Source organism: Gadus morhua, chromosome 6, assembly GCF_902167405.1.
Source record: "Gadus morhua chromosome 6, gadMor3.0, whole genome shotgun sequence".
NCBI lineage: Eukaryota > Metazoa > Chordata > Actinopteri > Gadiformes > Gadidae > Gadus > Gadus morhua.
This window is the reverse complement of record NC_044053.1, coordinates 3,508,323-3,529,566: the sequence shown is the minus strand read 5'-3', so window position 1 is coordinate 3,529,566 and position 21,244 is coordinate 3,508,323. Positions and strand designations below refer to the sequence as shown.

Here is a 21,244-nt window from a genome sequence, read left to right as displayed (position 1 = left end):
GGAGAAGGGGATCTGGGTGGAGAAGGGGATCTGGGTTGTGGAGAGGAGCTGGGTGGAGAAGGGGATCTGGGTTGTGGAGAGGAGCCGGGTGGAGAAGGGGATCTGGGTTGTGGAGAGGAGCCGGGTGGAGAAGGGGATGCAGCCACCCTCGTTACTGCAATGGGTGAATGCTATAAACATAAAATAATAGTGTGTGGTCAGCAAAATCAGTCACATATATTTGAACAAACAAACCAACTACAGACACATGCAGCGTTGTATTTTTAGGTATATATACTGTATATGCTGTATATTACGGCTGTCAAACAATTAATAATTAATTAATCTGATTAATCACAGGGTAGCTGTGGATTAATCATGATTCATAATGATTAATCACCATTCAATATACAGCTCTGGAAAAAATTGAGACCACTGACCACTCCCTGACCACTCAAATGTTCAGTGTCTCGTTTTGCTATTTATCGGCATATGTTTGAGTAGAATGAACATTTTGGTTTTATACTATAAACTACCGAAAACATGTCTACCAAATTCGCATTAAGAATATAATCATTAAGAGCATTTCCATTAAGTAATGTAGAGATGAAGATTTAAGAAAAATCCAGACTGGTCTCTTAATGTTTAACAGAGCTGTATGCCCAAAACATTCAAATTTTCTCTATACATTGGTGTAGGAACCGAAAACAGAATAAAAGGGGGTGGATATATCACTCTATCTATAAATCAAGGAAAGACCTTGATTGGCCCTTCAGTATATACCTGGCCAGAGATTGACAGTCATTTTTCTCATTTGTCATTGCAATTTTTCTTTCTTTTTTTGATTTGTGTGTTGTATTTGTGCTACGATCACTGCCGAAAATCAAACAAAGCAGACAATGTTTCTCCTCCTGTTGCTCAAGGTCAGTATGGTTGTAATTACTATGGCTTTCTTCTTGTAGCACTTTAACTACCATTCCTATGCATTAGATTTAATTTGAATAACTCTTAGATCTCGCTTGCTTTACCGTTTGCTCTTCATCCTGGGTCAGGTCTACTTCTCCATCAGACAAGTCCTGTAAACATATCTAGAGTTAAAAAAATGCTGGACCTTGTTAACTGGGGTGCACACAGTTAAGTATACTTTCCAATCTGTTAACCCTTCAGAAGTTTTAGTGAATTAAATACATATGCCTTCTAATCATAAATGATGTATGTTGGCTATGGAGAGAAAATAATTTTGATTTACTGGATAAATTTGTCATCCTTACTATAAGGTGGTATCTAATTTACTATTTGCCAGTTTATTGTACTATTTCATTTACTGTATGTCACGGATAATAACAGCTTAGTTAAGTAAACTTACCAGCATTCCTTCATCCTCATCACTTGTCTGATTTGATGTTCCAGATGCATAAAGGGTGAGATTACACACAAAACAATAGTTATAATTTATTTGTATTGTGCACTTCAAATACATCACTAAGTGCATGACAATTTCTCATGTATGCTTTTGTGCAGAGAAAGGGAAAACACCATTAATTATTTTCTCTTGGAACTCACTCTCTATCTATCTAATCTATTTTGTACAACAACAGAAAAATTCAATAAAGAACAATACTTAACCTCAGGGCGAATATATAGAGCCGAACGACCCAACACTCCACTGGAACGTAATTGTTCAGGGGTTTTCTCCTCAAGGGAGATCAGGACCCTGTGGCGGTTAACTTTGCAGAACTGAAAGTTTCTCCTCTCCATTTGGGGGTAAACTGACTTTAAGTAGGCGACAAAGCCAGCAGCAGTCAGGCCCTTTGGAACCTGCCATGTTTTAACAGGTTCAGCTGAAAAACACATGAAAAACAACAACAAAGTCAAATGGATTCTGGTTTAATAATACAATGAGCCTTCATCTAATAGAACATGAAAGACTAATTTGTTTATTACCTTGCCGGCAGTTGAAAAGCAACTGATGATTCTGCAACAGGCAAATCCTCATGGACCATGTGCTCTGCTGCTGAATAGTCCTTAATGACACAAAAAAGAGAACAAGCACACAACATAGTACAGTTCAAATCTTGTTTTTAAAAAGAACACATTTCATGTGATATTAATCATAATCAGTCCTTTGATTCTTCACTGTATTATAATAATTAGGGCTGTCAAATTAATGTGTTAATTTAGATTAATAATGATTTGACCTGTTGTTGGACTTTCTGTCCTGTGAAACCTACACATGTTCTAGTGTGGTACTGAGATGGTTGGCGGATAGACACAAGGGGAAAGAGAAATATTGTTGTTGTTTTTTGTGGAGGTGAGGTGTAAGAGTAGCCTTGATAACCTTGTTAGTTAAACCTTGTTAGCTATTTCATTTGCATTACCTCAGGAACCTCTGCACATTGGCACATTTACATTTATACTCAAAGTCATATTTTTTTTTTAATAGACAAGTCACTAAAAAACGGAGAGTTACATGTAGTATAGTATGTTATCTTTATTCTAATAGTTTAATTATATTTTATTTCAAATTGGTACATTTATTGTATGCATACTCTTGTAGCACTCTCTTTTCCCACTGTACTGCTGGTCACTGCGAATTTCTCCTAAGGGGGATTAATAAAGGAATATCTTATCTTATCAAAAAAATGAATGTTTGCTGACAATTCCAAAGAATTGGTTCACTGGGCACCGGTTCTGAATAGGAACCGGCGCTCGATTCTCATCCCTAATGACCTCTCTTATGTTTTCTGTGACGTTGTAATCTATCTTGAGCAAAAAATAATATGTAGATCACATTTTTACTCACGTCCTGCTGGAGTCGGTCCCCATTGTTCCAATGCTACAGAACATAACAAAGATGTAGATTAACATAAATATGACAGGTTATGTATGAAAAGTTGTGTTAAAAGAGATGTACTGTATAAATATACATGGCTGTGTAAATGTTATCAAGCAAAACATTTTATTTTTGTATTCTTCTTAAGGGTGGAGTCAGCTATTGTGGAGAACGTTTCTTGTGAAGATCACTTTGTCAGAATCTGTGAATATCTCCTCATGAGCCGCTACCTGTCCTTACTGTGTGTGTGCTAAACAAAACAACATTGTTATTACGACACCTTGGCTCTGTAAACTTGCATGTTAACAGGCATGTTGCCAGCTATGGTGGGCCCCTTTGTTTACATACCCTTTGTCTACATACAAGTTTACAGAGCCTTGGCTGTGTATTAACAACATTAGATTTTCTTGGTCACAGCAGTCAACACTATCAGAGTGCATAATAATAAGAACCACCAACCAAGATGATTGATAGTCATTTAATCAACTATACGTAGGAAAAGTTTAGCTTTGGCTCACATATGCTCACTAAAAAAAATCTGTACTGGAACTGAAAAAGTAACGGAATAGTGACATTTGCTTACCTGCTGGTGCAGTTCTGCAGGTGGCTCTGCAAAAGATGCAACGGAACTGCAGAGTTACACCTGCAGCACATCTCCTGAGGGTAGAGATGCCCCACGTCGTCCTCCTTAAATGTAATGTACAGAAATGATGGTGTATCACAGCTAAATTTAACATGTAAACAAAAGAGAGATTATAAGGTATTTCTTACATTTTCAACCTCCTTTAAAGTGATGTTATGCTGCATGGGGACTATATAGGCCACTGCCTTATTTAGGCTGCTGTTGTTTTTCAGAAAGCTCACTGTATAGCCCCCTGCAGGCATAGGAATGTCAATCAGATCCCTGCTGCGGCAGCTCCTCATGATCTTGAATCCTCCCGCTAGTTTTAGGGGTGGAAAAACATCTTCTAAGACTGCAATGAATTGCCCAGATGTGCATCGCACATCTGGGAAGATGACTTGTTTTGTTCCAAGGCCAGCTGCCTGGAGGCTGGAGGTCTCCTCTACCGTTGGAATTTGAATTTGGACTGTAGAGGCACAACAAAAAAACCTATGCCCCCATGGTTGTGCAAAATCTTTTTTCTTTTTTTTGTAGGGCTGAAAAAGCCTTCCAAGACCCGCCCTAACAGTGTCAGGGCGGTTGAGTTGATGAAGGGAGGGGAATGAGGGGAAGGCAGGTGGGGTGGCTTGAGGCAGGGAGGGGAAGGCAGGTGGGTAGGCTTGAGGCAGGGAGGGGAAGGCAGGTGGGGTGGCTTGAGGCAGGGAGGGGAAGGCAGGTGGGTAGGCTTGAGGCAGGGAGGGGAAGGCAGGTGGGGTGGCTTGAGGCAGGGAGGGGAAGGCAGGTGGGTAGGCTTGAGGCAGGGAGGGGAAGGCAGGTGGGGTGGCTTGAGGCAGGGAGGGGAAGGCAGGTGGGCTTGAGGCAGGGAGGGGAAGGCAGGTGGGGTGGCTTGAGGCAGGGAGGGGAAGGCAGGTGGGGTGGCTTGAGGCAGTGAGGGGAAGGCAGGTGGGGTGGCTTGAGGCAGTGAGGGGAAGGCAGGTGGGGTGGCTTGAGGCAGTGAGGGGAAGGCAGGTGGGGTGGCTTGAGGCAGGGAGGGGAAGGCAGGTGGGGTGGCCTGAGGCAGGGAGGGGGCAGGAGGTGGTCCATACTGCTGCAGGAGCTGGCTCAGCTCCGCCATCAATGTTCTCGCCCTGTTTTGAAGAAAATAAAACGGCGGGACCCACATTAAATATTTGTAGTTAATTTTTTAGTTATATATTAATAGGTTTTATTAATGCACACCACTGACAAAGAAAAAAAAAAAAAGACTGTGGGGGTTCCCGACTGATCGAATCATCGACTTTCAGGTGGCAGCCCTAATGTGCACGCAAAATACTTTTGCATCATGGGGTATGCTTTTTAACTGGTAATATCTTTTCTAAATAAATACATGATCTCATGATAGCAGCTAGTAGCCTGACATCTTTATTGGCATATTTAACCTTTATATTTATATCAATAATATATATTGATATATATATATTTACATTTAACCAGTGCATTCTTTAAAAAGTCACACTCAATTTTTTTTTTTACTTCAGCCCTTCCTAGCCATAACATAGGCCTATTCATCTAAATGTAAAATGGTTAAAACTTCTGAAGTTATTGAGCCAAAAAGTTACGGAATAAGATGAAAAACTTTAATAATGATATGAATTGCAATAGTGTAAATTACGACGGAGTAGTAGGGCCACACATGAAGAAAATAAATATTTTTGCCGTGACGAGATTAAAGTCGACACGTCGACTTTAAACTCGAAATGTCGAGAATAAAATTGTAATGTCATGTCGACCATAATCTCGACATTTCGAGATTAAACTCGAAATGTCGAGAATAAAGTTGAAATATTATGTCGACTTTAATCTCGATTGGTCGATTTTAAAGTAAACTCGAAATGTTGAGGATAGTTGAGGCCCTGTGCAGGTCCCGCTCCACAGGGCCTGCACTGAATCCAATGGATGTGTGGATAACTTGGTAAAATTGTATTTCAGAATCGGGTTTAACAATAAAGAGATCCTCGCTGTTTTAGGGCAGAGCCAGTGTGGTGATTAGTGTTGAAAAGCTGAAAAAGTTGTGCGGAAAAATGCGTCTGTTCAGCAGGGGGCCCTGAACAGACGTGTTAATTTACTAGTCGATGTGTCAAAAATATTTTTTTCTTTAATACTCCGTCGTAGTAAATGCTGACTCACCATTCAAAGTCAATTTTATAATATATAGGACAAACTTACCGCTGATCTGAATCTTGTGAATCCGCCATTGCCGTCAATTGCGTGCAGTGCAACAGTCAATGTGAACCTATAAGATGTCTATGATGTGAACGGTCATGTGGGGGGAGGGGGGGGATGCTTCCTTCCTGCAGGCCTACTCATCTGCATAGATGTATTTACAGTAGCCTATCTCCGATTACGAGCACAACATTTTTAATTGTGAATTGGAAATTGCTGCTGTAACAAAAATGAGCTCTGCAGTAGATACGATACAAATCCTAAATGGAGAAAAAACTTTGTATCGTCCATTGAGGTTTTTTTATTTACGACCAGAGCACTTGAATGCGACAAGTCGTAATAACGGGAGCGTGTCTTCCCCGGGTCCTATGTTCCCCGGGTCCTATGTTCCCCTCTTTGTATGAGACTGGGGAACATAGGACCCTTTTTTTTAAAAAAGGGTCCTATGTTCCCCGCTTTTCCCAAAAAGGGTCCTATGTTCCCCGATGTAACTGTCTCAGAGACAGTCTGGACATTACAGAGATTTAAATATGTATTTAACTTAATTGTTTAATTCATGATTTTGTTATTTGTTGAATTCATGATTTTATTATTTGGTTAAAAATGATTGAAGTTGTACTGTTAAAAATAGATATTGTGTCATTGCTTTGTGTTAAGTTTGTTTAAATATCTATCCCAGGGAATTATGGGAAAACGCGCCATCAGAGATATAAAACCAGTCATGGACTCATGGGTTTCAGAAGAAGATGGACTCTGTATTAGGTTTATGGCGCTAACGTTGTCACAGCGTTTTTTCTGTTTATTAAAGTTTACTGTTTTTCAGAGAGAGTTTAAAAGAAAATAAATATTCAAAAAGACATCAGTCAACCCAGTCTCACCAATATGCGTACAGATCGCACGGTTTGACACTTTCAAAATGCGTACAGTACATACGCCAAATGACCTTTTCGCGTGCATACGCAAAACCCAGCATTAACTGAATGGGAAATGCAATATTTTAGGACAGATTCACCATTAAACGTGTTTCTAATGACATTTCTAGCGAGAAATATACTTTTTCCTTGAATAATCTTCAGTCAGTGAATGTGTATGATCTTTATTAATCTTTATTATCTGAATGGGAAATGCAATATTTTAGGACCGATTCACCGTTAAACGTGTTTCCAATAACATTTCTAGCGAGAAATCTACTTTTTACTTGCATAATCTTCAGTCAGTGATTGTGTCTGATCTTTAGTTTTATAGTTATTAGGAAGATTTTATCGGCTCGCATGTTTCAACGACGTCAGGTTGTTAGGGACGCTGCTTTCGCTAAACTATCAGCTCACGTGTTTCCTGCGTTTGTGTTATTAAACCGTTACTTTATGTAACTTTTAATGATATCATCTTGTTAGAAACACGTATATCTGAGAGAGCCAACCCAGTTGCCAAAAGCATACGTTGACGGTGTACGTTTTCGTGAACACTGGATTACGTCGCATTTCAACATAAAATAGCGTTTTATACACACACACACACACACACACACACACACACACACACACACACACACACACACACACACACACACACACACACACACACACACACACACAATGCATTTCGCTGCTAAATAAATAAATAAATACTAAGGCAGAATAAAGAATAAATTCATTCATCATCATTCAACTTGAACATGTGTTATTACAGTATAGAGTGGTGGAGGGATGACGTATGTTGGCCAACCCGGAAGTGAGCGTCGCCCTGGGTTCCCTTGACAAAAAGCCAACGGGTTTTTCCATTGGATTTTGGATTATTGCAGAAAAATTTGCATCTTTGAAGCACCTCCTCAAAAACTGAAAATAAATAAAAATGACCGTGCTCCAAAGAACGAAATGTAAACCAATGCATTCTGAATGGGAGTGTTTCTCCGATTTTTCCATGCTACACAGAACAAAATGTAAACCCATGCAAAAAAAGACTTCATGGTCATAATAATTTAAATATCATTATTCTCCTCAGTGTGTAGGGTGGTATTCTATTTTTTTCAACGGGGCTGCATCCAGTCACTTGACCGTTATGGTTGCTATGGTGGTTGCTATCGATCGCCCCCTCTAATCTTTACATGGCTCTAAAAATCACGCAGCAAAGGAGCTGCCCTCAATTGTGTGTTTTTTGTCGTAAACTAGGGTCCGATGGTTAAAAAAGAGACAGATATTCCAAGGTATCCTTAAAAGGCAGCTTGGATGGGGTTTTTTTCTGCAGTTTAGTCTTCTTCTATAACCTATTTTCTAAAGCAAAACACCAAGCTCATTGATTAAACGAGGCAGGGTTATTTGAAACAATTTATTCAATAAATATTTGTGAGAGGTCATTCCTTCTCCTGAGTTTGCTTCCTATTTATGTCTAGTGTACAACCCTACTGTCCACAAGCATCACCCCCCCCTCCCCATATGGATTTGGAGAATTGTTGCCACGTCCCAGTGGTGGAGGTATCATATATATGAAAGACGGCATTCAATTATACTACAATGATCAATTAGGAGGCCGAAGCCCTAAAGGAAGTGATGCAATAGGTGACTGGGTCGACAACATTTAAGTAAGCTGAACCTTGAGGTCTATTATACATCAAAGGGGGTCTCAAAGGACGCATACGCTTCAACCTGTGGCTCCAGCCCTACAGGAAATGACTCAGCAAGTGCTCCATCTCGTTGCACCTGCACCCAGCGGCTCGCTTGCAAGATTTTGGCCTGAAGTTCTTCCCAGACCTATACCCTAGCCATCCAACATGCATATCTGAGAATCAGGCGTCTCTTTAATAATGACAACAATTTAGGAGAGAAATGAACATTCACTTTTTGTTGTCTCATAAGCAGCGTGGTGCCGGCTCCTTTGGACCTTTTGACCCCAGACTTCAAAAACTTGGCCACAGGCCAGCTGTGTCTACACATCTTAAAGCCCATGGTGCAGGTTAACCGGAAGTTTCAATTAATGGGTACATAAAGCACTCAAAATATGTATATAAAGTTAGAAATGTCTCCAAAATGGTGTTAAAGTCCAGTTTTTGTCGTTTTTGGTTAGTAACGGTTATTTTTTACGCAATTCGGCGATGATGTCACATGAGCAGTGTTGTATAGTAGCGAAGTAGAAATACTTCGTTACTGTACTTAAGTAGTTTTTTTGGATATTTGTACTTTACTTTACTACTTATATTTCTCTGTACTTTTACTTTTACTTCGCTACATTTTGCGAAGAAAACGGATACTTTTACTCCGCTACATTTCGCTTGAAACCTTCGTTACTCGTTACAAAATCAACTCATCTTTAGAAAAAAAAAAAAGAATCATGAGAGATATGAGAATAACGTCGGGGACTGTGGTAGAACACAGACTGCGAGCCTGTTTGGCGAATCAGCTGTCCCAGCGCACGTTCGCAAAGCCCCCTTGCTTAGTTACTGTTGCTACGTCGATCAAAACTCCTACGACTGTCAACACACAAATGCATGGCTAGGACGAGGGCAAGGGCTATCAAAATTCTACTATTTGTATCAGGCTGGTTTGTACACGCAGTATTACAACACTATCTTATACACTTCACACTCTACTTGCTGCTGACTGAGCACAGTAGATCAATACGCCGCTTGTATCGTTTTCTATCACATACATTTCAAACATGAGGTCCGTTGTAAAAATAAACCAAGGAGTGCATGTTTGATCGATCGTCATTAAAGCTGACTTGATACGAATGTAACAACGTTGTTAAACTAGTGAGATCAGATCCAGCCTTGTTTGGTTGCTATAGAAACGCGTTACCTACAGTTGAGCTAACGTTATTCACCGAAGTTCTAAAGGGAACTACTTTTCGAGGGAGATGAACTTAAGCAGAGCATACATTTAATAAGCATGCAATACGAATAAGAAAAAGGCTAATTATTAAAGTATTTGAATTGTTTTATTATGTTGGCCGGCGCGAAGTAGAATAAACGGAATAATCACCTCAAGGCAGGGCAATAAACAGTTTGATATGCCCGGCTCGCGGAAGGTTACCGCCCTCGACTTCGTCTCGGGCGGTAAGCCGTCCACGAGCCGGGCATATCAAACTGTTTATTGCCCGGCCTCTCGGTGATTATTCCTTACTTATTCTCAAAATTCTGACCCTTTGCTTTTTTATTAACAGCGGTTACTTGTACTTTTACTTTCAGTACTTAAGTACATTTAATATCAGAAAAGTACTTTTGATACTTAAGTACAGTAAAGATCAGATACTTTAATACTTTTACTTAAGTACTATTCTAAAAGGTGACTTTTACTTTTACTTAAGTAATTTTCCAGTAAGGTATCTGTACTTTTACTTAAGTATGGCTTTTGAGTACTTTATACACCACTGCACATGAGGTAGACGCATACTAGCACTAGCACTATGGCGTCTGACGGGGATGAGACAGTGATTATGTTGATTATGTCGATCTAGAAATAGAAGGCATATTATGCGTTCTATTTCTTCTAAATATGGGCTAGCTTGACAGTCCCACCTGTGAACCCCTAGTGTTTATTTCTAAGCTTTAACCTCTTTCTCCGGTGAAAACGTTGTTTGCATCAGGCCTCTCTTTAATAATGACTAAAAGTTATCAGAGAAATACACATTAACTTTTGTCTCATAAGCGGGGTGGTGCCGTCTCCTTTTGACCTTTTGACCCCAGACTTCTGGGGGAATAGCTGAATCAATTCATTAGTCAATCAGAAGCATGTAAATATCTTCCCGGTGGTGTAAGAGGATGAACAAGGTGTCCTTCAACATCTACGCTTCCAGGCGATTGCAACGGTGCCACACATGAGCATATTCGAACATGTTTAATGGTAGTAATTAGCTGTCGAAATTGGAGGCCTTAATCAATAAGGAGCAGCTATTGATTTGCTTCCCGATATAAATTTGTGACAAATGACATGTTATTTAGCATCTACACATTGAGCTGAGTCCAATGACACCAAGCATGACACTCTGTGGGCAAATTGTAACATGTATTTTACATGGTACACCTATGGTCTAGGTCTCTAGGACATGATCTCGGTGTGGCAAGAGGGCGAGCTTGATCTCATTGGAGTCAGCTCAACGTGTAGATGCTAAATAACATGTAATTTGTCAAAAATCTCCATCGGGAAGCAAATCTATAAATGGTCATTATTGATAAAGGCCTCCAAAATCGACAGCTAATTACTACCCCGAAACGTATTCAAATATGATCATAGGTGGCACTGTTGCAATCGCCTCGAAACGTAGATGTCAAAGGACACCTTGTTTGCCCCGTTACGCCTCCGGGAAGATATTTTCATACTTCTAATGGATTGATTCATATTTTAAGGTTCTCGGAGTGAGACTTTAAGCGGCTGCAGCAGAAGTGTTGAGACGAAAGGTGATATAAAGACATTTATAGAATATTCCCATTCACATTATGATTCTTTGTCATAACATCCGACCAAACATCCTTTACATTCACCGAGCGAAGATTATGAAAGTCCAGGCCCCCCCTTCCTGCACTCGGGGTCCGACTGGGCCAAGTTTCGGGAAGGAAGGGCCCCCCCTTCCTGCTCTCGGGGTCCGACCGGGCCAAGTTTCGGTGCGGGGGTCCCAGTTAGGCCCTAGAATAAGGTATTCAAATTTCAGGGCGGTAGGACCTTCCTATCTCAAAAACTGTTTTTCCACCACATCCGCCTTAATGAGTGCCCTTATAGTCCCCTTCTGCCCGTCTGGTGCCCTTTTAGTGCCCCCTTTAGTATCCTGATAGTGCCCTTCTGCCCATCTGGTGTCCTTCTAGTGCCCTGTTAGTCCCCTTCTGCCCCTCTGGTCCTTCAAGTGCCCCTCTGCCCATCTGGTGCCTTTCTAGTACCCTGATAGTGCCCTTCTAGTAACCTGATAGTGCCCTTCTAGAACCCTGATAGTGCCCTTCTAGAACCCTGATAGTTCCCTTCTAGAACCCTGATAATGCCCTTCTGCCTGTCTGGTCCTTCTAGTCCCCTTCTAGTGCCTTTCTAGTACCCTAATAGTACCCTTCAGCCGTCTGGTCTTTCTATTGCCCTTCCAGTGCCCTACCAATGCCCTTCTAGTGCCTTTCTAGTGCCCTGATAGTGCCCTTCTACTCGTCTGGTCCTTATTCAATTCAATTCAATTCAAAGTGTTTATTGTCATATGCATAAATGAGACGTTCTCAGTTGTGCAGTGAAATTCTTCCTTTGTTTCCACAGACTGAATGCCAAGATTTGTTTTACAAGATAGATAGAACAAATAATACATTTAAGTTAAAATAAATAAATAAATAAATAAATAAATAAATAAATAAATAAATAAATAAATAAATAAATAAAAAATAAAAATAGTGCCCTTCTTGTGCCCTGATAGTGCTCTTCTGCCGTCCGATGCCCTTCTAGTGCCCTTCTGCCAGTATGGTGCCCCCATGTTTGAAAAAGTGTGCTAAAGTGCCCTCTATGGTGGTGAAAATTAGAGAAAGTGCCTTATTGGCTGCCCTTTACACGTGACCAAAAATTAAGGAGTGCCCTAGGTTGCCCCTGATGATGATGTGCCCTCTGGAGCAAGAATATGGCAAACCGAAAAAAAACATTTTGTGGTTATCCATTGAGGTGCAGACGTTCCTCTCTTTGGTAGCTGACGAACGGGGAATGCGAGGCGTTGCTTTCATGTGGCGTCGCCATGACAAACAGCTACATCGAGTGGTACTTAAATCTCCACTGGATAACGGAGCAAAAAGCGGATAAGAGTCAGTACCCATAGTGGAAAAGCGCAATTAGATGCCAAGTTAGAAAAACGCAATATTTTCAGTTTGCATAATCCGTTCAAAATGTATATACATTTTTTGAGCGTTCAAGATCATTCAAGTGTAGGTTTTTTCATGCAAGAGAGACGATAATGGTCAGCTATCACCTCAACCTGAAGGAAAACTTCCTTAAATGTTTCCGTAGCTGGCTTTCAGCGGTCAAAGACTGTATGGTAGCGGCACATTGAATTTTCTCCGGTCAAATTTAAATGTTAGTAAAGATGAAATCAGTAAGGCATCCTCCTTTCTTTGGCCAAAATGGAAAGTGCACAATGATGTGAACAACTAATTTTGGTGTTTATAAAGTCGCTAGAATAAGGGAAAACAGTGTCTTTGAAGCTATTTTTTTTCTGAGATCCCCCAGACCTCCCGTTTAAATTATGAGCCCAACTATTCTTTTAAGTGCTACATGGAGATGTAACAAGTGCCCCGAATGGGACCTTCAAGGCAGCGCTTGCTAAGGTTAGGGGATAGGACCTTCCAGGCAGCGCTGTCTTTAAGGCTCCATTGGGGGAACCAAATACCATCAAGTTAGAAAAGCCACTGTGTCCGCTGGTGGGGCCCCTTGTTGTCCAGAATGTGCCCTTTTTATTTTTTCGCCCCTGCCCTTCAAACAGGCTGAGTCCTCCACTGTATCATATAAAGAGCTACGGGAGTCGTAAACGGCAACAATCACTTTCTCTTCCATGCTGCAGTTCACCCCGGATATCTAACTGATTTGTTTTGTCTTGTTTTTGTTTTATTTATTTTTTATTTTTTATGTTTATTTATTTCCAGAATGTCTTGTTTTTTAAACGATTTATGATGACTATATGCTCTGTAAGGTGACCTTGGGTGTCTTGAAAGGCGCCTCTAAATTAAATGTATTATTATTATTATTATTATTATTATTACTGCACTGAGTTGGCCGGTTGAACGCTGATTGGCTGTTACGTTACACATGTCACTCAGTGGCCACGCTGTTGAACGCCGATTGGCTGTCATCACGCGAATATCGTGTCAAAATTTAAATATTTTTAAAGATTGATAGATTGCGGGGAAAATAAGACCCATTTTTCCCAGAAAAGGGTCCTATGTTCCCTGCTTTTCCGAAAAGGGTCCTATGCTCCCCGGTATGTATGGCTACAGGGAAAAATAGGACCCTTCTTGGGAAAAACGGCGAACATAGGACCTATTTTTTTTTTAAAAAAGGGTCCTAACATAGAACCCGGGGAACATAGGACCCGGCGGGGAACATAGGGATGACCCCGTAATAACGACTGCACAAATGGGAATACCCTTACTTCCACGGAGCACATGAAGCGAATGCTTCTAAAACAGTGTGTTTGACGGGCCTTTATTATGCAGTAATAAAGGCCCTTTAAAATAAACAACTAAATTTGCTGTTGCCTACGTTGCGTGGCGGTGTGACTAGCCTACTTGGAACAGACTTGGAAGCATTGGAAGGCATCGACAAAATGGCCGGGTGAGTTTCAGACCGAGTTTGTTAGCCGCGGGACGAAAACGGTAGTCTCCCGGCAATATCGGGAGTGTCCCGGGAAAATCGGGAGGGTTGGCAAATATGACATCAGCTGCTGATGTCACCCTAGTAGGTGGAAGACGTATCTTAAAACTGGATGGATGGATGATCTACTGTCTTGTTTGCACTTGGTTGGCCTATTCAATTCAGTGTGTCCTAGAACTGGAGGTGCTACAACTGCTGGCTTTGGTAGGCTACTGCAGCTAGTTAGCATCTATCTATTATAGGCTATTTAGCCTATTATTGTAAGGGTGGGTTCATATCATAGGCGTAGCCTATTATAAGGACACCGGGGAAATGTCCCAAAGATATCCATTGAAAAGCTGCTCATTGGCGCACGGTTGCATTGGTACATGGACCTATTAAAAGGACACCGGATTGAAACATGGCGTCCTTTACATTTCTATGGAATGGGATGCACAGACATTTTCAACTCTTGCAAATCAGTAGAAAGAATAAAAATAATAAAGTAATGCTGGCTAATGTCATGATATATTTTTTCAGCCTGGCCCACATCGCAGATGCTATAGATGAAATCCTGAGGACTGAAGTTGGGACCGATCACCTTCTCCTATTTCTCGAAAACATTAGCCATGTGCTGACAATTGAAGCAGCCGAAGGGGATTTGCCCGATGAGCAACGGGTCTGTCAGCTTTTATCCATGGCCATTCATGAGCTCGATGGAGCACGTATGCAAGCCATGTCAAGGGAGCAGCTGCTTTATCTCCTGGAGAGCCACTTCAAAGTTGGAGACATTGCGAAACAGCTTGGAGTAAGCAAGCGGACCATTCGAAGGAGGATGACTGAATATGGTCTGTCTGTGAGACAGACATATTCAAACATTACAGATGAAGAACTCTGCAGAGTTATATTCCAGTTCATCTCAAATTGCCCAAATGCAGGTATAAGGACTGTGACTGGACATCTGAATTCTCTGGGAATAAGGTGAGGACACGTATTGTTGAACTCATTCAACATTCATCCGACATGCTTATGTAAATGTGCTCACAAATCAAATAATTGATGCAACCTCATTGAAAAAGAGACTATTACAGGACAATTGATTGGAAGGTAAACACAATAGGCTACTACCTTGTAGAGCCCGATCCATTAATATGCCGGCCGATTTTAGTTTATCTCAGAATAATCGTCATCGGCCAAAAATTTTTTTTATCAAGCAATAGTGTTTCGTGAAATGCATTGCTGCCATGGATGTAGCATAATGAATAGCATTAATGCTATAGCCTACTTACAGCAGCAGCAGGTGTGTTGTAATACATTTGATTCATTTACACTACATTGAGAGTTAGTTCCCCCTGCAACCAATAGAAGAGGCATTGGTCATCTCTTGACTGTTATTGATTTGCAAATTATATAATAAAGTACACTTTGTAAACTGCTATGTAAACAAGTATCTGTCCTCCTCAAGAGTCACACAGCACAGGGTTCGTCAGGGTCTGAAAGCTGTTGATCCGGTTGGTAATTTTCTCCGTGGGCTTCAGTTAAACACGGTTCCAAGGGTTCCATACAGCGTTCCGGGTCCTCTCTCCCTGTGGCACATTGATGGGAATCATAAACTGATACGGTATGACCTTTAATGAGGCATTTTACAAATATTATTTATTAATTTATTTATTATTAATTTATTATTGTGGTTTTGCAAGAATGTAGTGCCAACATTGTATTACCCATATTCCCACATCAGATAAGTGTTTTCGTAACTCTTCACAGGTGGAAAATTGTAATACATGGAGGTATTGATGGATACAGCCGGCGGATTATGTTTCTCAGTGCCAATACCAACAACAGGGCTTCCACTGTACTCCAGTGTTTTCTGACTGCTGTCGCTGAACATGGTTTGCCACAACGCGTACGAAGTGACAAGGGAGGAGAAAATGTTGAGGTGGCCAGGTTCATGCTTGAACATCCAGAACGGGGCCCTGGTAGGAATTTATTTCATACTGGTTGTATACTTTGTATACTACATACTGGTTGATTTCGTTGAAACATTTATATAAAGCTGTTTAATCAATAATGCAGGGACAAACAAATGATGAAACTTTACCGTGACAAAACAAACCCCAAAAAGTATTTTTCTCTTTCTTGCCCATCCGTCCAACTGATATAAATCAGACAGACGTAGCCACATCACAGGGAAGAGTGTCCACAATCAGAGGATTGAAAGGCTGTGGCGTGATGTGTGGGTCATGGTGGTGTCAAACTACTACCACACCTTCAGGTACCTGGAAGAGGTTGGATTGTTGAATCCCGATGAAGATAGCCACATCATCTGTCTCCACTACATCTTCCTACCAAGACTGAACTGGCATCTGAGGGAGTTCATCAGGATGTGGGACAGGCATCCCCTTTCAACAGAGGGAAACAGGTCCCCACAACAACTATGGGTGGCTGGCTTGCTTTTGGAGCCACAACAGGATCTTCATCTGGTAACACTGATTTCATTGTAAAACACCTGATCATAAAAAACAAACATATCCAATATTACGATTCTTACAACATGTGGTCCATATTTCCACAGGCTGATGCTACAAACTGGGGCATTGACTGGGAAGGACCTGTTGCAGAACCTGACCCAGTGGCTGTGGTTCAGGTTTTACCAGTCCATTCAGACCTGCAGCAGACAATTGAGGAGCATTTAAGGGGTACGATTGATCCATACATGACCAGTGACGTCTTCGGCATGGACCTTTACTGGCAAGCTTTGTCACTTGTTGCACAGCTTCACTTACCGGACTAGTTCTGCTATTTTGTGCCATAAGTGAGCAAACTATTTATGTGACAGTTTGGGTTGATGCATCCAATTTGGGGTTGGCTCATTTATGCATTTGCAAAAAAAAAAGAAGCCTTTTTTATATTTCCAGTTTTATAAATGCATTGTCTTATTATTGTTTGGTATTTGTGAAAAATAAATGACATCAAATAACTGTTCAAGTTCTTCATTTTTAAATAATAGAAACTAGAAAATAATTACATTAATATTCTCAGCCCTCGTGTCGTTCATATATGCCACCGAAACACTGTGAATGTATCACACTTGAATAATGAAAGTCAGAGTGCTTTGAAGAGTTTCTCTTTACTTACATTTCTGCAAATATACACGGACAAAGACGACACATTAATAACGACACTTTTTTGATAAACATTCATGTCAGTACTGAACTACAAAGTGTTAAGGTTTCAGAGGACAGAAAGGTCAAATCCACCCTGTGGTACTACACAAATCAATACTATGCCTGTGTAAAAATAAGTGGAGCACAATGTATACTGCACAATGAAATCAAACAACAAGAAAAAATGACTTAAACAATTAATGGCAAAAATAATGACTAGACAATACAATTATGTAAGTTTCTGTAGGGGTGTACTTGTCTAAAATACACTTCTCACATGAATATGCTCAACATTCAGAATTAATTATGCACTTATACACTCTGGCCCCTAGAGTAATTCCTCTCTATTTTGCCAGTCTTCTCCTTGCCTCCTGTCTTTCATTTTTGTGGTAGCGCTGGGTGGTGTAAGGGACATCAGAGACGCTTCTGCAGGTTTAGAACCGGAACCACAGGAACCAGAATCTGGGAGGCAGGCAGGAGAAGTGGAGGTGTGGGCAAGTGGTTGAAGAGCTGGTTTGGTTGACTGGAGAGGAAGCTCAGGAGCAGGCCTCAGAACAGAAGATGGAGCCTCTATGGGCTCGCGACAGTTCTCCCTGTGCAGTGCCTAAAAGTATTACCTTTTTTGTATAACAAAGCATAATATCAGATGACAACATGGCTACACAGGAAATGGCACAGATACTAGGTTATTACTGGCTGGGTAAAGTGTTTATAAACTCAACATCTTGTGATTGTCGCAGTATTTATCACTTGGAGCCGGGTGGTGCTTTTCTCCATCACCATGATATTAATAATAATGACTTGCCGGATGTGGGGGTATGGCTCAAACAATGGTGCCTGACTCCACATACGCGCCTTGATCCACAGTACTGCTCGTAGAGTTGGATGAAAAGTGCCTCAAACACACGATTGCAGTCAGGTCACTGTGCTGGGCTTCTCCCTCCTGCAAAGTATTTGCAAAGGTATTGAGTAGCATTAGTGTAGTACAAGACATGATGTAATGGCTTGCCTTGCAGTATTGTCATGCTTGCTCAGAGTATTCATTTAGAATATATTTGTTTGTGAATGTGAGCTTAATTCAAATTGTATTCATGATTGTAATCATATACTCGTGAAAATCTGTTTATTCTTGGTATTGTACGGATAATAAATTGTTGTGTTGGTAGATCTATAGTCTCCTGTGTGTACAAGGAAATATGAAAACAGGCAAGAGAGGAGATTTAACGCTGGTTATGTTGGCTGCCATTGTCATCTCCTTTATTTTACACCACATCAGATATTCTTAGCATTGTTATCTCAATCAATGAATAATCTACACAATTTCTTCTGTATGACTCTGATTAAATAAACCCAATAACCAATAACCAAAATAAACCTTCAAATCAAATTCATTTATCTAATTACATTAATATAAATATTAAGTATAAATGTGACTCTTAACAGATATACTGTAGTAAAAGATAACACTTTCAGTGGTGTTTAATGCCAAGTCTGTAGACCTACCCATTTTAATTACAGTAAATTACCCAAACAAATTAGCAATTCATTATCTCAACTAAAACAATAATAGGTCTACTTTGAGAGTGAATAACCGTATCAAAACAGGCACCATCAAAATAGCCTACATTTAAACAACACTTTATCCGTCCTACAACATTATACATTGCTGTTCCAAGTGATATAAATGTGCTGGTTGTATAAAACACTAGTAAATCCTAAACTAAGTCATAAAATCACACGGAAGCGCTTTACCCAAACAAATGAGCAATTCATTATCTCAACTAAAACAATAATAGGTCTACTTTGAGAGTGAATAACCGTATCAAAACAGGCACCATCAAAATGGCCTACATTTAAACAACAGTTTATCTGTCCTACATTATACATTGCTGTTCCAAGTGATATAAATGTGCTGGTTGTATAAAACACTAGTTAATCGTAAACTACGTCATAAAATCACACTGAAGCGCTTTGTGGGCACATACCAAGTTCAGGCGTTCCCACGGCGACGTAGGGTAGCAGGCGTCTGAGTGGCGACGAACTTATCCACACGTCGAGAGTAGACGTACATTTTGTCTGAATTTCCTTCTGTACGTCGCCGTGACACCGCCGCCGGTGGGCGGATCTTCCATGCCGTCGCCGTGACGTCGCTGCTGGTCTCTCGTCTGCAGTCCCAATCAATCCCATTCAAAATTTCACACGTTCCCACGGCGACGTAGGGTAGGCTGCTCCTTCGCCTTTTCCAGGGAATCCTTAGGTTTGGCACTATCCACTCGCCATACTTAGGTGCGTATGAGGCGCGTATATATACGCGCGTACATATACGCGCGTACGAGGAGTTCAAAAAATTGAACTTTTTACGCGAGTAACGCGCCGCAATAGCCAATCAGCGTTGAGCTTGACCCGACGTCACTGGCAGAGAGTAGTGAGCTTGGACAGAAGCATACGGCCGGCATCTTTCTTTATTCTGTGTGGAAATAGTAACATAGTTACGCCATCAAATGCTTTTATGGAAACATTTTTAGCGAGAAATGTGCATTTTACTTTCATAATGTTCGCTCGGTGAATGTGAAGGATGTTTGGTTTGATAGTTATGACGAAGAGGGAACGCTCCGTTCACTTGCATGGACAGAGTCTCTGGTTACTAAGCAACCTCAACGTCTTGGCGGACTATATATCTGCTGATCAACACTACGAATGCTGGAAACACACCAGACACACCATGTGAAGTTATTTAAGCCGATTATTGTTATTTATATCCGAGATTATTTAATCTAACCCGATCTAAACTCTATCACCCAAACACGGCGGCGTTTGGGTTTCCTACCTCGGACTCCAGCGCAGCCATGTCCATGGCAGCCACGGCCGGCAACTTTCTTTATTCTGGGTGGAAATATTAACATAGTTACGCCATTAAATGCGTTTATGGAAACATTTCTAGCGAGAAATGTGCATTTTACTTTCATAAGGTTCGCTCGGTGAATGTGAAGGATGTTTGGTTTGATAGTTATGACGAAGAGTGAACGCTCCGTTCACTTGCATGGACAGAGTCTCTGATTGCTAAGCAACCTCAACGTCTTGGCGGACTATTTCTCTGCTGATCAACACTACGAATGCTGGAAACACACCAGACACACCATGTGAAGTTATTTAACCCGATTATGGTTATTTATATCCGAGATTATTTAATCTAACCCGATCCAAACTCTATCATCCACCCAAACACGGCGGCGTTTGGGTTTCCTTCCTCGGACTCCTAAATCCAGCGCAGCCACAGGCTGGGGGGGGGGGAGTTTTGGGCGGTCTCATCTACGCGCAGTTCAAGTTGAATGATAGTGCATCGGGCAACAGCGCAGGGTTGCCAGGTCCTGCAAAAAACCTCCTGCCCACATACCGTTCAAAATCCACCCAAAATGTCCTCGAAGCAGCCCAAATCAAAATCTATTCCGTGTGTGTGTGTGTGTGTGTGTGTGTGTGTGTGTGTGTGTGTGTGTGTGTGTGTGTGTGTGTGTGTGTATAACACACTATTTTATGTTGAAATGCGACGTAATCCAGTGTTCACGAAAACGTACACTGTCATCGTATGCTTTTGGCGACTGGGTTGGCTCTCAGATATACATGTTTCTAACAAGATGATATCATTAAAAGTTACATAAACAAGTAACGGTTTAATAACACAAACGCAGGAAACACGTGAGCTGCTAGTTTAGCGAAAGCAGCGTCCCTAGCAACCTGACATCGTTGAAACATGCGAGTGAGCCGATAAAATCTTCCTAATAACTATAAAACTAAAGATCAGACACAATCACTGACTGAAGATTATGCAAGTAAAAGTATGTTTCTCGCTAGAAATGTCATGAGAAACACGTTTAATGGTGAATCTGTCCTAAAATATTGCATTTCCAATTCAGATAATAAAGATAAATAAAGATCATACACATTCACTTACTGGACATTATGCAAGGAAAGGTATATTTCTCGCTAGAAATTTTATTAGAAACACGTTTAATGGTGTATCTGTCCTAAAATATTGCAACTGCATGTCAATGTTGGGATGTGCATGTGTTTAGAATATTGTGAAGATCACTGGGAAATATTTTATAAGCAATCTTGCCCATGTACAAAATATTAGAAATTGCATGTGCCTAGAAAG

General features: G+C 40.8%; 2 protein-coding genes and 1 long non-coding RNA gene across 3 annotated transcripts in view; 2 read left to right on the top strand and 1 right to left on the bottom strand.

The window, feature by feature from the left end:
* The window catches only part of LOC115545850 (beta-1,4 N-acetylgalactosaminyltransferase 2-like), a 45,629-nt gene that overhangs the window by 6,652 nt on the left and 17,733 nt on the right, over positions 1-21,244 (top strand). The gene's annotated exons all lie outside the window — the stretch shown is intronic.
* Positions 13,525-16,905, top strand: LOC115545851 (uncharacterized). Its single transcript, XM_030359317.1, has 6 exons — positions 13,525-13,906; positions 14,465-14,905; positions 15,390-15,545; positions 15,692-15,903; positions 16,094-16,407; positions 16,500-16,905. The coding sequence occupies exons 1-6, from the start codon at positions 13,899-13,901 to the stop codon at positions 16,716-16,718; spliced, it is 1,350 nt and encodes a 449-aa protein (XP_030215177.1). The 5' UTR covers positions 13,525-13,898; the 3' UTR covers positions 16,719-16,905.
* LOC115545853 (uncharacterized) lies at positions 17,036-19,173 on the bottom strand. The gene is made up of 2 exons (XR_003977146.1): positions 19,077-19,173; positions 17,036-18,034 (listed from the first exon to the last, which is right to left on the bottom strand). It is a non-coding gene; the product is annotated as an uncharacterized LOC115545853 (long non-coding RNA).